This window comes from Humulus lupulus, chromosome X (genome assembly GCF_963169125.1).
Source record: "Humulus lupulus chromosome X, drHumLupu1.1, whole genome shotgun sequence".
Taxonomy (NCBI): Eukaryota; Viridiplantae; Streptophyta; class Magnoliopsida; order Rosales; family Cannabaceae; genus Humulus; species Humulus lupulus.
Window position 1 is genome coordinate 185,817,963 of NC_084802.1, and position 16,012 is coordinate 185,833,974.

The 16,012-nt window shown below is 38.4% G+C and overlaps 1 protein-coding gene across 1 annotated transcript; it reads right to left on the reverse strand.

The window, feature by feature from the left end:
* Positions 1–337: 337 nt before the first annotated feature.
* LOC133803200 (suppressor of mec-8 and unc-52 protein homolog 1) lies at positions 338–15,480 on the reverse strand. The gene is made up of 16 exons (XM_062241174.1): positions 15,300–15,480; positions 14,747–14,957; positions 14,383–14,535; positions 8,904–8,952; positions 8,690–8,773; positions 8,478–8,581; positions 7,990–8,076; positions 7,851–7,904; positions 7,607–7,702; positions 2,565–2,692; positions 2,186–2,312; positions 2,009–2,068; positions 1,681–1,788; positions 1,389–1,489; positions 933–984; positions 338–624 (listed from the first exon to the last, which is right to left on the reverse strand). Exons 1-16 carry the CDS (start codon positions 15,326–15,328, stop codon positions 526–528), a joined length of 1,542 nt encoding a protein of 513 aa, XP_062097158.1. The 5' UTR covers positions 15,329–15,480; the 3' UTR covers positions 338–525.
* Between the last annotated feature and the right edge of the window lie 532 nt (positions 15,481–16,012).

Below are 16,012 nucleotides of genomic sequence, written 5' to 3' on the forward strand. Positions count from 1 at the left end.
TATAAGCAAACACAAAATTTAATTATTTTAACGACAAATTTTACGAACAAAAGTAAGAATTATTGGTACCTACAAAATGACATTAAAAGTAAAGTTTTAGTACTTTTAACACCAAAAATTTTATTTAGTATTTATCTACAAATAAATAAAAAAATTTAAGTATTTTAGCCGTCATTTTTCCTAATTATAAATTATAAACCCCATCTTAATTAACGCCAAAGGGATAAACGACACGACGTTCATGTAACAAAAGCAACGACGCGTCGTTTTTTTTTTTTCCAATTCAGAAGAATAATTGCCGCAACTGCAGCCATGATTTGATCCTTGAAAAAATAGCTACCAAAACGCCAAAGGAGAGTCTGCAGCTCTCCCGCGAATACACTAGAACAGCCTTGGGGAAATAGCAAACAACATTACATTTTAAACTAAACCTAAATATACAAAACAAAATTACTGTAAAAAGACGGAAAAAAATATTAGTTTACAAGACTGAATTGCGGTCAATAGACTCAATACAAAAGATATTCAAGGCTTCCATAATTTCATTGTGCAGTCCTCACCATATGTGGCCACCAAATTTCTATGGGGATGATGAGTGACACCAATTACATCTTTCTCATGAACCTGTCCAAATAATATATCAGATTATACTTCTGACTTACGAAAATCAAGTGCTCATCAAGCACAGATTGTTTTTGCATGGTACTGAGATCACAACCTACCACGACTCCGGAAAACTGATTAATATGGTGTTAAACTTGAAACAAAATATGTCAAATCAACATCTAATGGTGTCAGGTCAGCCTTATTCAATGTCTTTATGCTATTTCTAAATAACCAATTCGAATTTTCTGACTTAGTTAACAAAATTTTAGAACACCCTTTATCCAGGTAGATTTACCACTTAATCCACACTTTGACTGAAAACATACCTTCATTAGGTGCTCTAGTTTACCAGATTGGTAGCTGAAGCAGTATATATTCCTGCATGGAGGTAAAGGCTTATATTAAAGAAGCTGAAAACTTATTGGGAAAATAAAAATTAGAAGCATAGAATAAAATCATAAGTGATGCTAAAGCTAAAGACAACAAGAATGTAGCAATGTCAGAATATAAAACAACTATTTGAACAGATTTTGGATTTTGCAGCAGAATACTCGTTCGACATTCATGAAAGACAGCAAAAATAGGACAATGCATTCAATTCAAACTATTGTAAAGATAAAAGTGTGATTAAGAAGCAATAATAAAACAAGCTATCATCACTGAATGCATCGTCCCAATTCACCGCAAAATACACATCAGTAGGTTGAAATGTTAAACGTAGGTACGTAAAACTATTAAGTACTAGGTCCGAAAAGAGCAGGAGAATATATAGTTTAAAATACCTGTCTTCACCAACACAATAAATCCATTCCCCTTTAGGTGACACACAAGCGGCCACAAAATCTCCACCTTCTCTTTTACCTGATGAAAAGCTCTTCACAACCTACACCATAATACAGAAACAAATTCAATTAAAATGAATTCCTGGCATCCCTTAATGATGAACTTCATAACAAAGTAAAATAAAAATCTCAATAACTCCTAAATGTCAATAAGATTAGAACATTAAAAGTTGGGCTAAATATAGAGACATGACAATACATTCTTGCCCTAATTTATGTTGATAATAGTTACCTGTCCTTGAAGTGTCATGATGTATACAGATGAGGTCTTATTGCATACAATGATGTGGTCGGTACTTTTTGGGAAAAGATGAACAGAATTCACAGACGCATCCCCTCCCTATTAACCAAAAAGGAAAGCAACAATTAGGCAGAAGAAGAAGAAAAAAAATCTAATCTACAAGTTAAAGTATCACATATATATTTACACACACATAAAGAAAATTGTGAGGGTAAATGTTTGTTTGTTCAATGTATTTGTGTGCATGTAAAGCAAGAAACATAATTAGAATCATCCATTCCATAAGAACTACATAGTACATATTTTAACAAATGGATACCCTTAAAGGAGGAGGTGGTTTGAATGTCTGCAGGCATTCGGTAGTCTTCACATCCCAAACCTATAAAATCAACCCAAAAAGGAAATTTAGACCAAAGAAAGCCTGCATGAATCCAAAGAAGAGAAAATCCTTGGCTAAGTTCAGGTCATCATAATAAAAACATTTTTGGAAACCCACTTTAACAGTGCAATCACTAGATGCAGTAATAACACGAGCGCCATCATGTGTAAAGATTGCATCATTTACATAAGATCCATGTCCTCGAAATTCTTTTAACAACTTCCCAGATTTAAGACCATGAATCCTGCATTGAATAACCACTTTATTACTAGATCAGAAAGACCATGAAGGAAACTGTTGAATGTGACGACGTATAACATTAATGATGACAGTACAGCTGTCACATAAGCAGCATACTCTGAAAGAGTAATTATTACAAAGAAAACGGCTGGAAATTAAAAGCATAAGTAAAAGAAGACAACAGTAACATCCAATATAAATTATAATGCAACAAACCAGGATACATGCAACAAAAAACCACAGCTTTTAATCATACCGTGCTGTGCTATCAAATGATGTACTTAGCAACTGGCTTCCATCTCGAGAAAAAACAACACTTGTGACACCCTGAGAATGCGCGCGTTCAAGACGGCGCAAGCACTGACCAGTTCTTATACGCCAAACCTGAATGTTAAAAATACAATTATATTAAGCTACAAACTTTATTTCAAAATCAATATATGACTAAATTCATCAATCATGCAACTCCTGTATGAATCAAGAAAAGACAAAGAAGATACAAACCAAAAGAAATTAAAAGACCAAAATCACTTAGTATTAAAGTGTACACAACATTAGATTATGAAAGCCAGAAATAAATTCGAAATATTCTAAGGTCTAAGTGAATTTTAGACATTACCATTTTGAATTTAATACAACTTAATTGCACGCATACTACTAAACACGAACATCGTGAAGCAAAGTACAAAAGAATATTGTTCAACAATACATATTGAATACTGTTGGAAAATATTCTGTAATTAAATAATATAATAGGAGATTTGGGCTGTAAATAAAAAAGAACAAGTCAAAGGTCAAAATCAGGAAATTAATTAGTGATTAATTTTGTACAGCAATTAGCTTCCAAAAATAGCTTTCTTGGATTCTTATCTATGTGTATATTGTATACAGAAAAGATTGATCAATAATACAGGATATGGTATCAGAGCAGGTCTGATTATTTTGAGAAGAAAAAACCCTAGTTGTTCTACAAATCTTCTTCCGCCTAAACACCACTACTACCCACCATGTCTGATGAAATTTCTGAATCCACAAACTCCTCTGTAAACCAACCTAAAGCCAATGAATCTCAGACCCCCACATCAGAATCCCACTCTATCCAGATTACTACCATCAAACTAAATGGAGACAATTTTTTGCGCCGGACTCCATCTGTGTATGTACATTTGTGGCAGAGGCAAAATTGGCTATTTGACAGGAAAGAAGAAGGAGCCTAAAGTTATGGATCCGACCTATTCAACTTGGGATGCTGAAAACTCCATGGTCATGACTTGGTTGGTGAATTCAATGGAGGAAGATATCAGCTCCAACTACATGTGTTATCACACGGCTAAGGAACTTTGGGACAATGTCAGCGAAATGTACTCTGACTTGGGAAATCAGTCCCAAGCGTATGAGTTGACACTAAAACTTGGAGAAATACGTCAAGGTGAGGATAGTGTTACTAAATATTTTAATTCTTTGAAACATCTTTGGCAGGATTTAGACTTATTTAATGATTATGAGTGGAAATCCATTGAGGATCGTAACCATTACAAGAAGACGGTGGAGGGCAACCGTATATTTAAATTTCTTATTTGCCTTAATGTTGAGTTTCATGAGGTTAGAGGAAGGATAATTGGTAGGCAGCCCCTCCCATCTATTGGGGAAGTATTTTCTGAAGTTTGTCGTGAGGATAGCCACCGCTTTGTCATGCTTGACAAGAAGAATTCTGGCAGCAACATTGTTGAAAATTCTGCCCTTTCCGCTGGTGTTAAACAGCATGATGAAAAGTCTCTTTGGGGTGAAGCTGTTTTAACAGCACTCATATTTAATCAATAGGATGCCAACTCGTGTTCTCAACTATAGCACACCCCTTGATTATTTTAAAAAAGTATTGCTTGAGGCATGTATTCAATCTAACCTTCCTTAAAATCTTTGGCTGCACTGTTTATGTTCACTTAACTAGTAAAGGGCTGTCTAAGCTAGACCCAAGGGCTGAAAAATGTGTTTTTACTGGTTATGCACCAAATGAAAAAGGGTATACATGTTTCAATCCTAAAGCTAGGAAAATTGTTATCTCTATGGATGTTATTTTCCTTGAAAATCAACCTTATTTTCAAAAAGATTTTCTTCAAGGGGAGAAGCAAAGAGAAGAAAATTCTTGGGATGTTATTCCTGTTCCCTTACCTAAAATTGTTGATTGTGAAAACTTAAATGACAATCTAAATAAAAGGGAAACTACTCTTCCTAATACTATTTCGCCAAGCATTGTCAAGTACTCGACAGGGGGAGAATTACTACCTACGATTCCTCAAGAGCATAACCTTGAGCTTCTTGTTTATTCAAGGAAAAAGAATCATCAAAAGAGTAGAGAGCATACTATTCCTTCAGCACAGGCTCAATCTACTGCCCCAAGCAATGATCCTTCATATACTACAGGTACTCTGGACTCTTCGTTACCCACTATTAGTTCTACTCCTGGAGACAATGACCTTGATCTTCCCATAGCCATTAGCAAAGGAACTTGCTCCTACACTAATCATCCTATTTCCAAATATCTATCCTACGGTAAACTCTCACAAAAATAGTCTTTACATCCAAAATTTTTGATTTGTTTATTCCAAGAAACATTCCGGAAGCACTTGATACTCCTAACTAGAAATCAGCAGTGATGGAAGAGAAGAATAGGAAAAATGGAACATGGGAGATTATTGAGTTACCCAAAGATCAAAGAAAAGTTGGGTGCAAATGGGTGTTTGCAGTAAAGTGCAAAGTAGACAAAAGTGTGGAGAGATACAAAGCAAGACTTGTGGCTAAAGGTTTTACTCAAACATATGGAGTAGACTACCAAGAAACTTTTGCTCCAGTTGCCAAGATAAATTCTATCCGTGTACTATTGTATATTGCAGCTAATTACAACTGGCCTTTACACCAGTTAGACGTTAAGAATGCATTTCTCAATAAAGATTTAAAAGAAGAAGTATTCATGAGCTTGCCACCAGGATTTGAGCATTTTTTTTGGCCAAAACAAGGTCTGCAAACTAAAGAAATCCTTATATGGCCTTAAACAATCTCCTAGAGCGTTGTTCGAATGCTTTGGAAAGGCTGTGAAAAGTTATGGTTATCATCAAAGCCAAGTTGATCACACTATGTTTTACAAACATTCTAAGATGGGTAAGATTGCAATCCTAATTGTCTATGTAGATGACATGATCTTGAAGAGTTGGAAAGGTTGAAGAAGAAGATGGCAAATGACGACCTGAGATCATTAAAGTATTTTTTGGGCATGGAATTTGCAAGATTGAGAGAAGGCATCTTTGTGAACCAAAGAAAATACATCCTTGATCTACTTGGAGAGACAGGACTCCTAGGATGTAAAGCTGGTAATACTCCTACTGAAGCTAATTTAAAGCTAAATACTACTTGTTGACCGCGTTTTTGGCCAACGACGTATAGAAGTCAAAACGACAAAAAACCTTCAAGAGAAATATACGACACAGACAATTTTTATAGTGGTTCAGCCCCAATGTGTTGGTAATAGCCTAATCCACTTAGAGTTATGATTATAGATCTACACTCAAGATCAGATGAACCTGAGTCAACTGAGTTTCTTTAGTGCAAATGAAATGAATACAATATTTCTCCAGATACAAATATTCTCTGAGAAAATTTGAATCTGAATCCCCCTTATGATGCCATGGGCCTTGTATTTATAGGCTCAGGATCGTACAAATGATGTCCCCCATAATCGGGATATTTCACTATTCTCACTATATTCAATTAATAATAATATTCAAAATACAACAATACACTATTTTTGTGGGATAATCTGAGAGATTCCCCCACAGGTATGACTGATTCTTGTTGAAACCGTTACTGGGATCCTTTGCGTAGCACTGTTCTGTCTAGTCGATCCACATCACACTCAGGAGGAGAACTGAAGGGCCAAAATTCCTCACTGGTCGACCAAACCTTCACTGGTCAGCCAAGACAAGTAACTGGTCGAACAAGGACATAACTGGTCGGACAAGTACCTGACTGGGCAGACAAGCATATGTCTGGTCGGCCAAGGATATGACTGGGCGGACAAGCACCTGACTGGGCGGACAAGCACATGACTGGTCAGTCAAAAATCTTTACTGGTCTACCGGGTCACTCCTAAGCCAGATTACCCAGCCATTCCTTGCCATTTGTCACTTCTACTGCCACGTCATCGTTTTCAAATTCTGGGGATAACACTACTAAACCTGAAGATGTGATTGAAAGGGAGAAGTTTCAACGACTTGTGGGTACATTAATCTACCTGTCACATACTCGTCCTAATATAGCATTTGTTGTAAGCATGGTTAGCCAGTTTATGCACTCACCAAGACAAGACCACCTTGATGCTGCATTCAGAATCTTAAGGTATCTAAAAGGAACTCCTAGAAGAGGTTTGATGTTTAGAAAATGCGACAACCTATAGATTGAGGTTTATAATGATGTTGATTGGGCAGGCAATACTATTGACAGACGTTCAACTTCAAGCTATTGCACCTTTGTTGGAGGAAACCTTGTGACTTGGCAAAGTACAAAACAAAGTGTTGTAGCTCGAAGTAGTGCCAAGGCAGAGTTTAGATCTCTTTCACATGGAATTTGTGAAGCAATATGGATAAACAGATTATTGGAAGACTTGAAGATCTTAGTTTCTCTTCCTATGAAAGCTTACTGTGACAACAAGGCTGCCATTTCAATTGCTCATAATCCAGTCTTACATGATAGGACAAAGCATATTGAAGTTGACAAGCATTTTATCAAAGAGAAGATTGAGAATGGCCTATTCTGCATTCCCTATATATAACTACTCAACAAACAGCTGACTTACTCACCAAAGGGCTACACAAAAGGCAGTTTGAATTCCTAATCAGCAAGCCAGCTATGGAAGACATCTATAAGCCAGTTTGAGGGGGGTGTTGGAAAACATTCTGTAATTAAATAGTATAATAGGAGATTTGGGCTGTAAATAGAAAAGAATAAGTCAATGGTAGAAATCAGGAAATTAATTAGTGATTAATTTTGTACAGCCATTAGCTTCCTAAAATAGCTTTCTTGGATTCCTATTTATGTGTATATTGTATACAGAAAAGATTGATCAATAATACAGAACGTATTATCTCAAAAACTCTGATATGGTTGGTATCAGAGATGGCCACAAAGCCCAAGCAACTTATCGTTCTGGCTAGGATTTGAAGTTTATTGGACAATAAAAATGTAAACTGAGAAATAAATATAAAATTAAAAAACTTCCGCTGTCACGAAAACCCAACTGAACCTTACTTTGATTTTTCCATCTTGTGACCCAGATGCAAGAATCTCTGAATCCCTACTAAAATCTACACAAAGCACTGGATCATCATGCATCATGAAAGTTTCCTACAAAAGAATGTAGCTTGTTAGGCAACAAACAAGACTAAAGAGACCTGTAATGTTTACACTATGTAAGTTCTGAACAAGACATATGCAGGGCTTATTAAAAAGCAATGGCTGTAAGTAATCGAATAGAATAAATAAAAAAACTCACATCAGCCTGATACTGTAAATCCTTCTTCAGTTTCCCACTAATATAATCCCAGACCTGGTAGTTATTCAAAACAGAACATACTTAGATATCAACATAATGTTCTAACAATTCAACAACAGCAAGAATCCACTCTAAATACCTCAACAAATCCATCAACAGAGCAGGAAACAAGAAACTGTCCATCTGGTGAAAAACGAGCACACTCTGCATGACTTTTTGTCCCAAACTGTACCAAGAGACCAACCAAACAACGCACATCACGACTTCGGGAAGAGTTCACAATATTGTAAAAGTAATACACAGATACAATAGCATTCCAAAATAAAAAATTTCAACTAAATATAAATAACAAAAATCTTCTAGTTCCACCGCACTATGAATTTTAGTCCCACCAAATGCATCATAGAATTTATGCAAAAGGTCTTTTTGTGCTTTCATAGTAAAATTCATTTTACTGCAATATTTATTTGATGGATATGAAATAACAATAGTTACATTTAATGTTAACAAAAAATTGCATATTTCAATTCTTGAAGAAGAAATTTTCATATAATCATTTTTGAAACAAAATTTGAATCCCCAATAACACTGCACAAGTAAATCAAATCAAACACATAAACTTCCTGCCTTTATGGTATGTGCAAGAGTTGATGGGTATGTGTCTTCTACATCTTGTTTCATAGCAGCTGTTCCTCTAAATAAGTCAAATTGTGTGCCTGGAGGAAGTAATCCTGAAATGAAGGAAAACAAATGGTTACTTTAAAACATGTTTCAAGATATAAGCTTCTCTTGTGAATGCGCACTAAGACGTTAAGTACTACAACAGAAAAAATATATACCTTGGTGTTGCTGCCACTTCAACGACTGACCAATAAGAGCCATTAATCTAGAAGGTGGTACAACAGTAACTTCCGCTGCAAGTGCTGAAAAAGTAAAAGGAAGGAGAATTCATTAATGAAAACAGAAATATCTCATCATCTTTACCAGTGGAAAGAGGCATTGATATTTTCTTTGAGATTTCAATCATATCAAAGAAGAGAAATGAGACCAAACCTTGAGCAATTTGTGCACGTCGTTTCTCTTTTGTTGACTCTTGATAAGCCTATTTTCCATGAAAACAAATTTGTAAATATCACACTGATATTTATAAATATAAAATAAAATTCATAATGCAAGGCTCAAATGCTCGGTTAAAACCAAAAGGGCATTTTTGAATGCCTTCAGTATCAATGAAGTGATAGGCCTCCACTCACCTACGTGTACACAAGAAAGGGGTCTAAGAAGGACAGGTTAGCATTGGGGAAAGAACCTATGGGAGAATGAGTTAGTTAGTAAAATGCTAGGGGGGGGGGGGGGGGGGGGGGCTGAGTTTGTGTAAGGTGTAGGATGCACTTACTGTGCTAGAGAGTAGCATAAATACTAAGAGAAGGGAATTATGTAAGTGTGGAGAATTTGAGTGAATTGTAATCGCTTGGGAGAGAGTCGAGCTCTCAAAATCCTGACTATTTACTAATACAATTTTGATGAGTTTCTATTCATATCCTGTTCTATTGTTTCTGTTCTAATTGATTTGGCAGGGAGATCCTATCAAACCAGTGACCTGTGATGGGGCCAAAGAAGGATACTCAAATGGAGGTGTTGGACGAAAGAGTGGAGTTGTTGAAATCTGACTATCTAATGACTATCTAAGGGAGATTTCAGAAGTCCAATCTGAACTCCAGCAGGAATTGGATTTGCTTAAGCCAAATGTTCAGCCTTTGCCAGCAATCGAGAAGCAAATGGAATTCATTGTGCACATGCTACAAGCATCGAGGCGTCCGACGACGACGATGACAAATGCGAATGATGACTGCCAACAACGAGCGGTTGACGACGCTGCTTCTGCAGTTCAGACCCCTTTTTCGGTCGATATTAATCCGGTTTCGAATCCAACGACGGCCAATTCCGATCTATGCCACCATTTGGACAAGATTACTGACTGCCTAGAATGGAACTACCATTGTTCTGGGGATAATCCTGATGGCCGGGTTATTTGTGTCGAACGCTATTTCCTCCTCAACCATTTGACTGAGGCGCACATGTTGGAGGCAACAATTAATGGATTGGAGGGTGATGCGCTCACTTGGTTTCAGTGGGAGAACCAACGCCGCCCGATGACATCTTGGGCTACTTTGAAGAATTTTTTCCTTCTCCGGTTTTGAGCAATTCCAATGGGGTCGCTTTCGAAGGAGCTCTTATCCATTCATCAGGAGTCGACAGTTAAAGAAAACAAGGTATGATGAGAATTGCTGCCTCACGGGTACCCGACATGCCTGAGCACATTCTGGAAGGGAGTTCGTCAAAGGTCTCAAGGAGGAGATCAAAGGGGCTTTACACATTCTCCAGCCTGTGGGCCAAGCCCAATAATGGAAACGACCCAACAAATTGAAGAGGGCCAAAAGTTGCTCAGGTCAACCACCCAAAACCCAACCCCATTTACCTGCCCAGGCTAACATACAACCCCTTCCCTGCGAAGTCGTACATCTCCACACTGATCACTTCATCCATATCACACACCATCTCTTGCAGGTTCGACCAAGACAACGAAACCAGCGCCTGTTCATCGTTTAATGGAGGTGGAATATCAGGAAAAGAAGGCACGGGGCTTTTGTTTCAAATGCGACAAAAAGTTTCATCGAGGGCGAGTGTGAACAAAAGTCGCTACAAGTCATATTAGTGGTAGATGAAGAGGATTCTGCCCTTCCCATGGATTCTCCACCTCCAACTCCTGATTCTTCTACAAACAATGTGGCAGAGGAGATGTTGGCGACTCTATCCTTGAATTCCTTGCTGGGGATCACGTCAGCTCATACAATGAAGTTGGCAGGGCATATAGGACAACAACCAGTCACAGTGCTCATTGATAGTGGAGCCACCCATAACTTTGTCTCAATGGATATTGTCAAAGCTACTGATATGCCAATCACATCCACGACTTGCTATGGGGTGCTATGGGAATTGGTGACAAGGTGTGCACGGAGGGCTTGTGTACTCAGGTTGAGTTAGATTTGGGGTCCTTGCGGGTGGTAACTGATTTTCTTCCATTGGGATTGGGCGGTGCGGATGTAATATTGGGCATCAAGTGGCTGGAAGCTCTGGGGAATATGCAGGTTAATTGGTGAACAATGGTCATGAAGTTTGAGGTGGGAGGTCAGTAGGTAACTCTACAAGGTGATCTGAGCTTTTGTAAGTCACATTTCCCTCAAAGCTATGATTCACTCAGTTTAACAAGGGCAAGGTTTTTGGGTCGAATTGGGGATACTTTCAAGTTGAGCCTAAAATTAATGCACCATCTCAGATTTCACCTCTACTGCAACAATTTAAGTCAACTTTCCACATGCCAGTGGGATTACCACCTAAATGGGCTAGGGAACACGCCACTTGCCTCCAAGAAGGAGCAGGTCCTATTAGTGTACGTCCCTACAATCATGCACAAGTCCAAAAGGATGAAATAGAAAGATTGAAGGCTGAAATGTTACGGACGGGAATTGTATAACCAAGTACAAGCCCGTTCTTGAGTCCGATTATTTTGGTCAAGAAGAAGGATGGAAGTTGGAGGTTTTGTGTTGACTATCGAGCTTTGAACCAGGAAACAATTGCCGATAAGTTTCCCATTCCGGTGATCAATGAGTTGTTGGATGAGTTACATGGGGCTGCCATCTTTTCTAAGTTGGATCTCAAGTCGGGTTACCACCAAATTCGTGTGCGCTAAAGATGTGGAAAAGACGGCTTTTAGGACACATGAGGAGCACTATGAGTTCCTAGATATGTCGTTTGGACTCACCAACGCACTAGCCACCTTCCAAGCCTTGATAAATGAGGTGTTCCGTGATTTCTTGCGTGAGTTTGTCCTAGTTTTCTTTGATGATATATTGGTTTATAGCCCGACTTTGGAAGCACATGTGCAACATCTGGAGATGGTTTTGGACAAGCTGCAACACAAATTATATGCCAGTTGTAAGAAGTGTATTTGTGCAAGCACATCATTTCAGTTGAAGGTGTTTCAGCGGATCTAAGCAAGCTAGCAGCTATGGCGGAGTGGCCAATCCCCCGCTCATTGAGGGACCTTCGAGGATTTTTGGGCCTAACTGGTTATTACAAGAATTTTGTAAAGGGTTCTGACCACATTGCTTGGCCTCTTGCGGACCAGTTGAAGGACGCCTTTGGGTGGTCTCCCGACGCTCAGGAGGCATTCATTGGCCTTAAAAGAGGCTATGTGCTTGGTACCGGTGTTGGCATTACTGGATTTTTCTGCTCTTTTTGTATTGGAGGCTGACGCATCAGGGTTAGGTTTAGGAGTTGAGCTCATGCAAAACCAGTGCCCCATCGCCTATTATAGTCAGGTACTTCCACCAAGGGTGCGCACCAAGTCTGTGTATGAGAGGGAATTGATGGCTATTGTGTTGGCCATCCAAAAATGGCGACCATATTTGTTGGGACGGAAATTTTTGGTGCGAACTGACCAGCAAAGTTTGAAGTATTTGTTAGAACAGCGACGGGTGGCTGCGGAGCATCAGAAATGGCTCACTAAGCTACTTGGGTAAGATTTGGCCATTCAGTACCACCCCGGGTTGGAGAACAAGGCCCCGACGCCCTTTCACGTGTTTATCAAGATATTTCTCTTGCAGCGATCTCTATTCCATCGGTCATCTCTAATCTGAACCTCAAGGCTCATGTGGCGGCGAACCCAACTCTGTCCAAGTTATACAAGAGTTACAAATGGGACATGCCAAGACACGTTACTCATTGACTCAGGGTTGTTTGAAGTACAAGGGTTGTTTGGTCATACCTCCTTCCTCTCCTTTCATTCCTCTTCTATTACAAGAATACCATGGTAGTTCGGTTGGGGGTCATTCAGGCGAATTTAAGACTTTTCAGAGATTGACAGCAGACTTATATTGAACGAGAATGACAAAAGATGTGCAAAAAATTGTCACTAAGTGTGCTATTTGCCAACAACATAAGTACATTGCTCGGACTCCCACTAGCCTATTACAACCATAGCTTATTCCCGAGCAAACTTGGGAAGACATCTCTATGGACTTCATCGAAGAGTTTCCCCTTTCCAATGGATTTGACTCATTCTTTGTGGTGGTAGATCGTCTAAGTATGGATATTTTACTCCTCTGTGGCATCCATTCTCAGCTATGACAGTGGCTACGGTGTTTTTCGAGAGGTCGTCAAACTTCATGGCATTCCTCGTTCCATAGTGTCCGACTGTGACAAGATTTTTCTCAACTTGTTTTGGAAGGAGATTTTTCGTCTACAAGCAACTGTTTTGAAGCATAGAACCGCGTATCATCCGCAGTCGGATGGACAAACCGAGGTGGTTAATCGCTGCCTAGAAACTTACCTTCGATGCTTTGTGAGTTCTACGCCCAAACAGTGAGCACATTGGTTACCTTGGGCTGAGTTTTGGTACAATACTTCATACCACACCTCTGCGGGAACGACTCCTCTTAGGGTCGTGTACCATAGTGACCCCCCCACAATTAGTTCGCCTTGATCACAACAGCACTTCTGTTTTAGCAATTGAGCAACAACTAAGAGCTCGTGATGATGTGTTGGAGCTACTGAAAATGAATCTGCAACAAGCCCAACAAAAGATGAAATCTCAGGCCGATCGGAAGAGAAGATATGTACACTTTGTAGTAGGGGTTTGGTTTATGTGAAACTTTTGTATTGGCAGAAATCGCTGGCTAAACACAAGAATGAGAAGTTGGCACCTTGATTCTTCGATCCCTTTCTAGTCGTGGCTCGTGTGGGTACCGCGGCCTATCGTCTGCAGCTGCCTCCGGACGCAGCTATACATCTCTTTTTTCATGTCACCTTACTACGAGCTGCTTTGGGACCTCATCAACAAGCTTCTAACTTGCCCCCAGATTTGACAGCCAAAGTGTTCTCTTGAACCTGAGAGACTGGTGGATGTTCGCCCTAGAACACACAAGATTCAACCAAAGGCACTAATTCATAGGACTAGCTAGCCTTTGAAGCAACTTGGGAAGATTTCAGCACAATACAGAAACAATTTCCGGTGAGACTTTTGGCAGGGGGTATTGATAGGCCTCCACTCACCTATGTGTACACAAGAAAAGGGTCTAAGAAGGACAGATCAGCAATGGGGAAAGAACCTATGGGTGAATGAGTGAGTTAGTAAAATGCTAGGGGGGGTGCTGAGTTTGTGTAAGGTGTGACAGAGGTGTAGGATGCACTTAGTGTGCTAAAGAGAGTCGAATAAATACTAAGAGAAGGGAATTATGTAAGTGTGGAGAATTTGAGTGAATTGTACTCGTTTGGGAGAGAGTCAGGCTCTCGAAATCCTGACTATTTTCTAATACAATTGTGCTGAGTTTTTATTCATGTCATGTTCTATTGTTTCTGTTCTAATTGTTCTAATTGATTTGGCAGGGAGATCATATCATGAAGCTATTGATTCCATAAGAAAATAAGTAAAGAAGCTAAAATGATAACCAGTGAGACAAACAATTGATACCTCATTCGGATCAAAATAAGTTCTGACTAGGAGATGCTCAAGTCGCAAGTATCTTTCAGGTTGTTCTTGCTTCATGACACCCATTACCTGAGTTTGTCTTAAGATAGCACGAGCAGTATCCAATTCTCGAAGTTCAATCATTTCCAGAACAATCTACATAATTGACAACAAACACAAAAAACGATAATGCAACTCACAATGAGTTTGTCTTAAAATGTGCACAAATAGCACTGCCAGGAATTTCTACATTCAGGAAAAAAGGAAATACATGTAAAAAAAAAATCCAGGTCACAACTTATGATAAATTTGTAACCATAACTAACATACTCTTTCAGATTGAGAGAGAGACTAGAATACTGATTACCTGCTCATACAAGTCCTCCAATTTATTCCTGGGAAGTTTAAGTTGAGCAACTTGAGGCAATATTGCATCCCATCTTCCACTATTAATATCAGCAACAAATGTCTCAACGCTGTCTACAGTGTTCAAAGATACCTGACACTCACTCTGCAGAGTCTGAAAGGTTTGGTGCAACGAATTTTCTTTACAAAATTGAAGCACAATCTTGATCACACTGGAAGAAAAAAAAATAATGTCAGATTTTCTTGCGATACAAACAGTACCATAATTATAACTCATTAACCATATATATAATGCATAAGCTGTTTAGCAGGAATTAAGTGTCTAACAGGGCAACGTTTTTTCTTTTCTAGAAAACAAAGTGAACCCAATTTCGCTTATTGTAGTCCTAGAACAACCCACTTCCGTCAGACTTCAAAGCGCGATTTACAAATTTTAAAATTGTCAAACTAGTAATCACACTGAGTTTAAGTATTGAGCTTATTCACAACTATCTTCGCAGAACGAAATTAAAAAAAAAAATCATTCGAATTGAAAGGGAAAAAAGAAAACATACTCTCGAGCTTCGATTTCTAGAGTAGACATGTCGTCGGCCAAGTTTCGGAGTGAAAGGGGTTAGGGTTTTGCAGATGAACGTTATGAACTGAGGCAGAACTGGAAGGAAGAAGAAACTGAAACTACCACTGTGGCAAACAGCACTAAGCAGGCTGCGTTTGGACGGTTCACAATCTCATCAATGGACTCGATGATATCAGACAAAAATTGGGCCCAAATACTGATTTTCCTTAGTGGGTAATGGGTATCTTATTTGGGGTCCAAATCCTAAATACAACTTTATTTATTAGATTTTTGCATAAATACATATTTTTTTATGTTTTGTTTTTTTCTTTCTTATATATTTTTAGGATGCCTAACTTTTTCTTCTTTAGTTTTACTAACTCAAGTTTTCAAAAATACAATTTTAAAGTTTTATAATTACAAAAATACAATCTCAAAAAAATAATTGAAAATCAACTAGACATCAACCCTACAACAATACGATGTTGAAAAAATAATTACAAATTAATTAGATATCAACATATTGCATCAACACAAAATAAACTGAAAATAAACACAACATCGAAAAACTTATCCCAGCATTTAAAAATATGTTAAAAATACAAAGATGATTTTTAAAATATATACACCTAAAATAAACTAAAAATATACCTATACCAAAAACAAATAAAAGTATACTCAATTAAAAATCAATTGGACATTAACCCAACT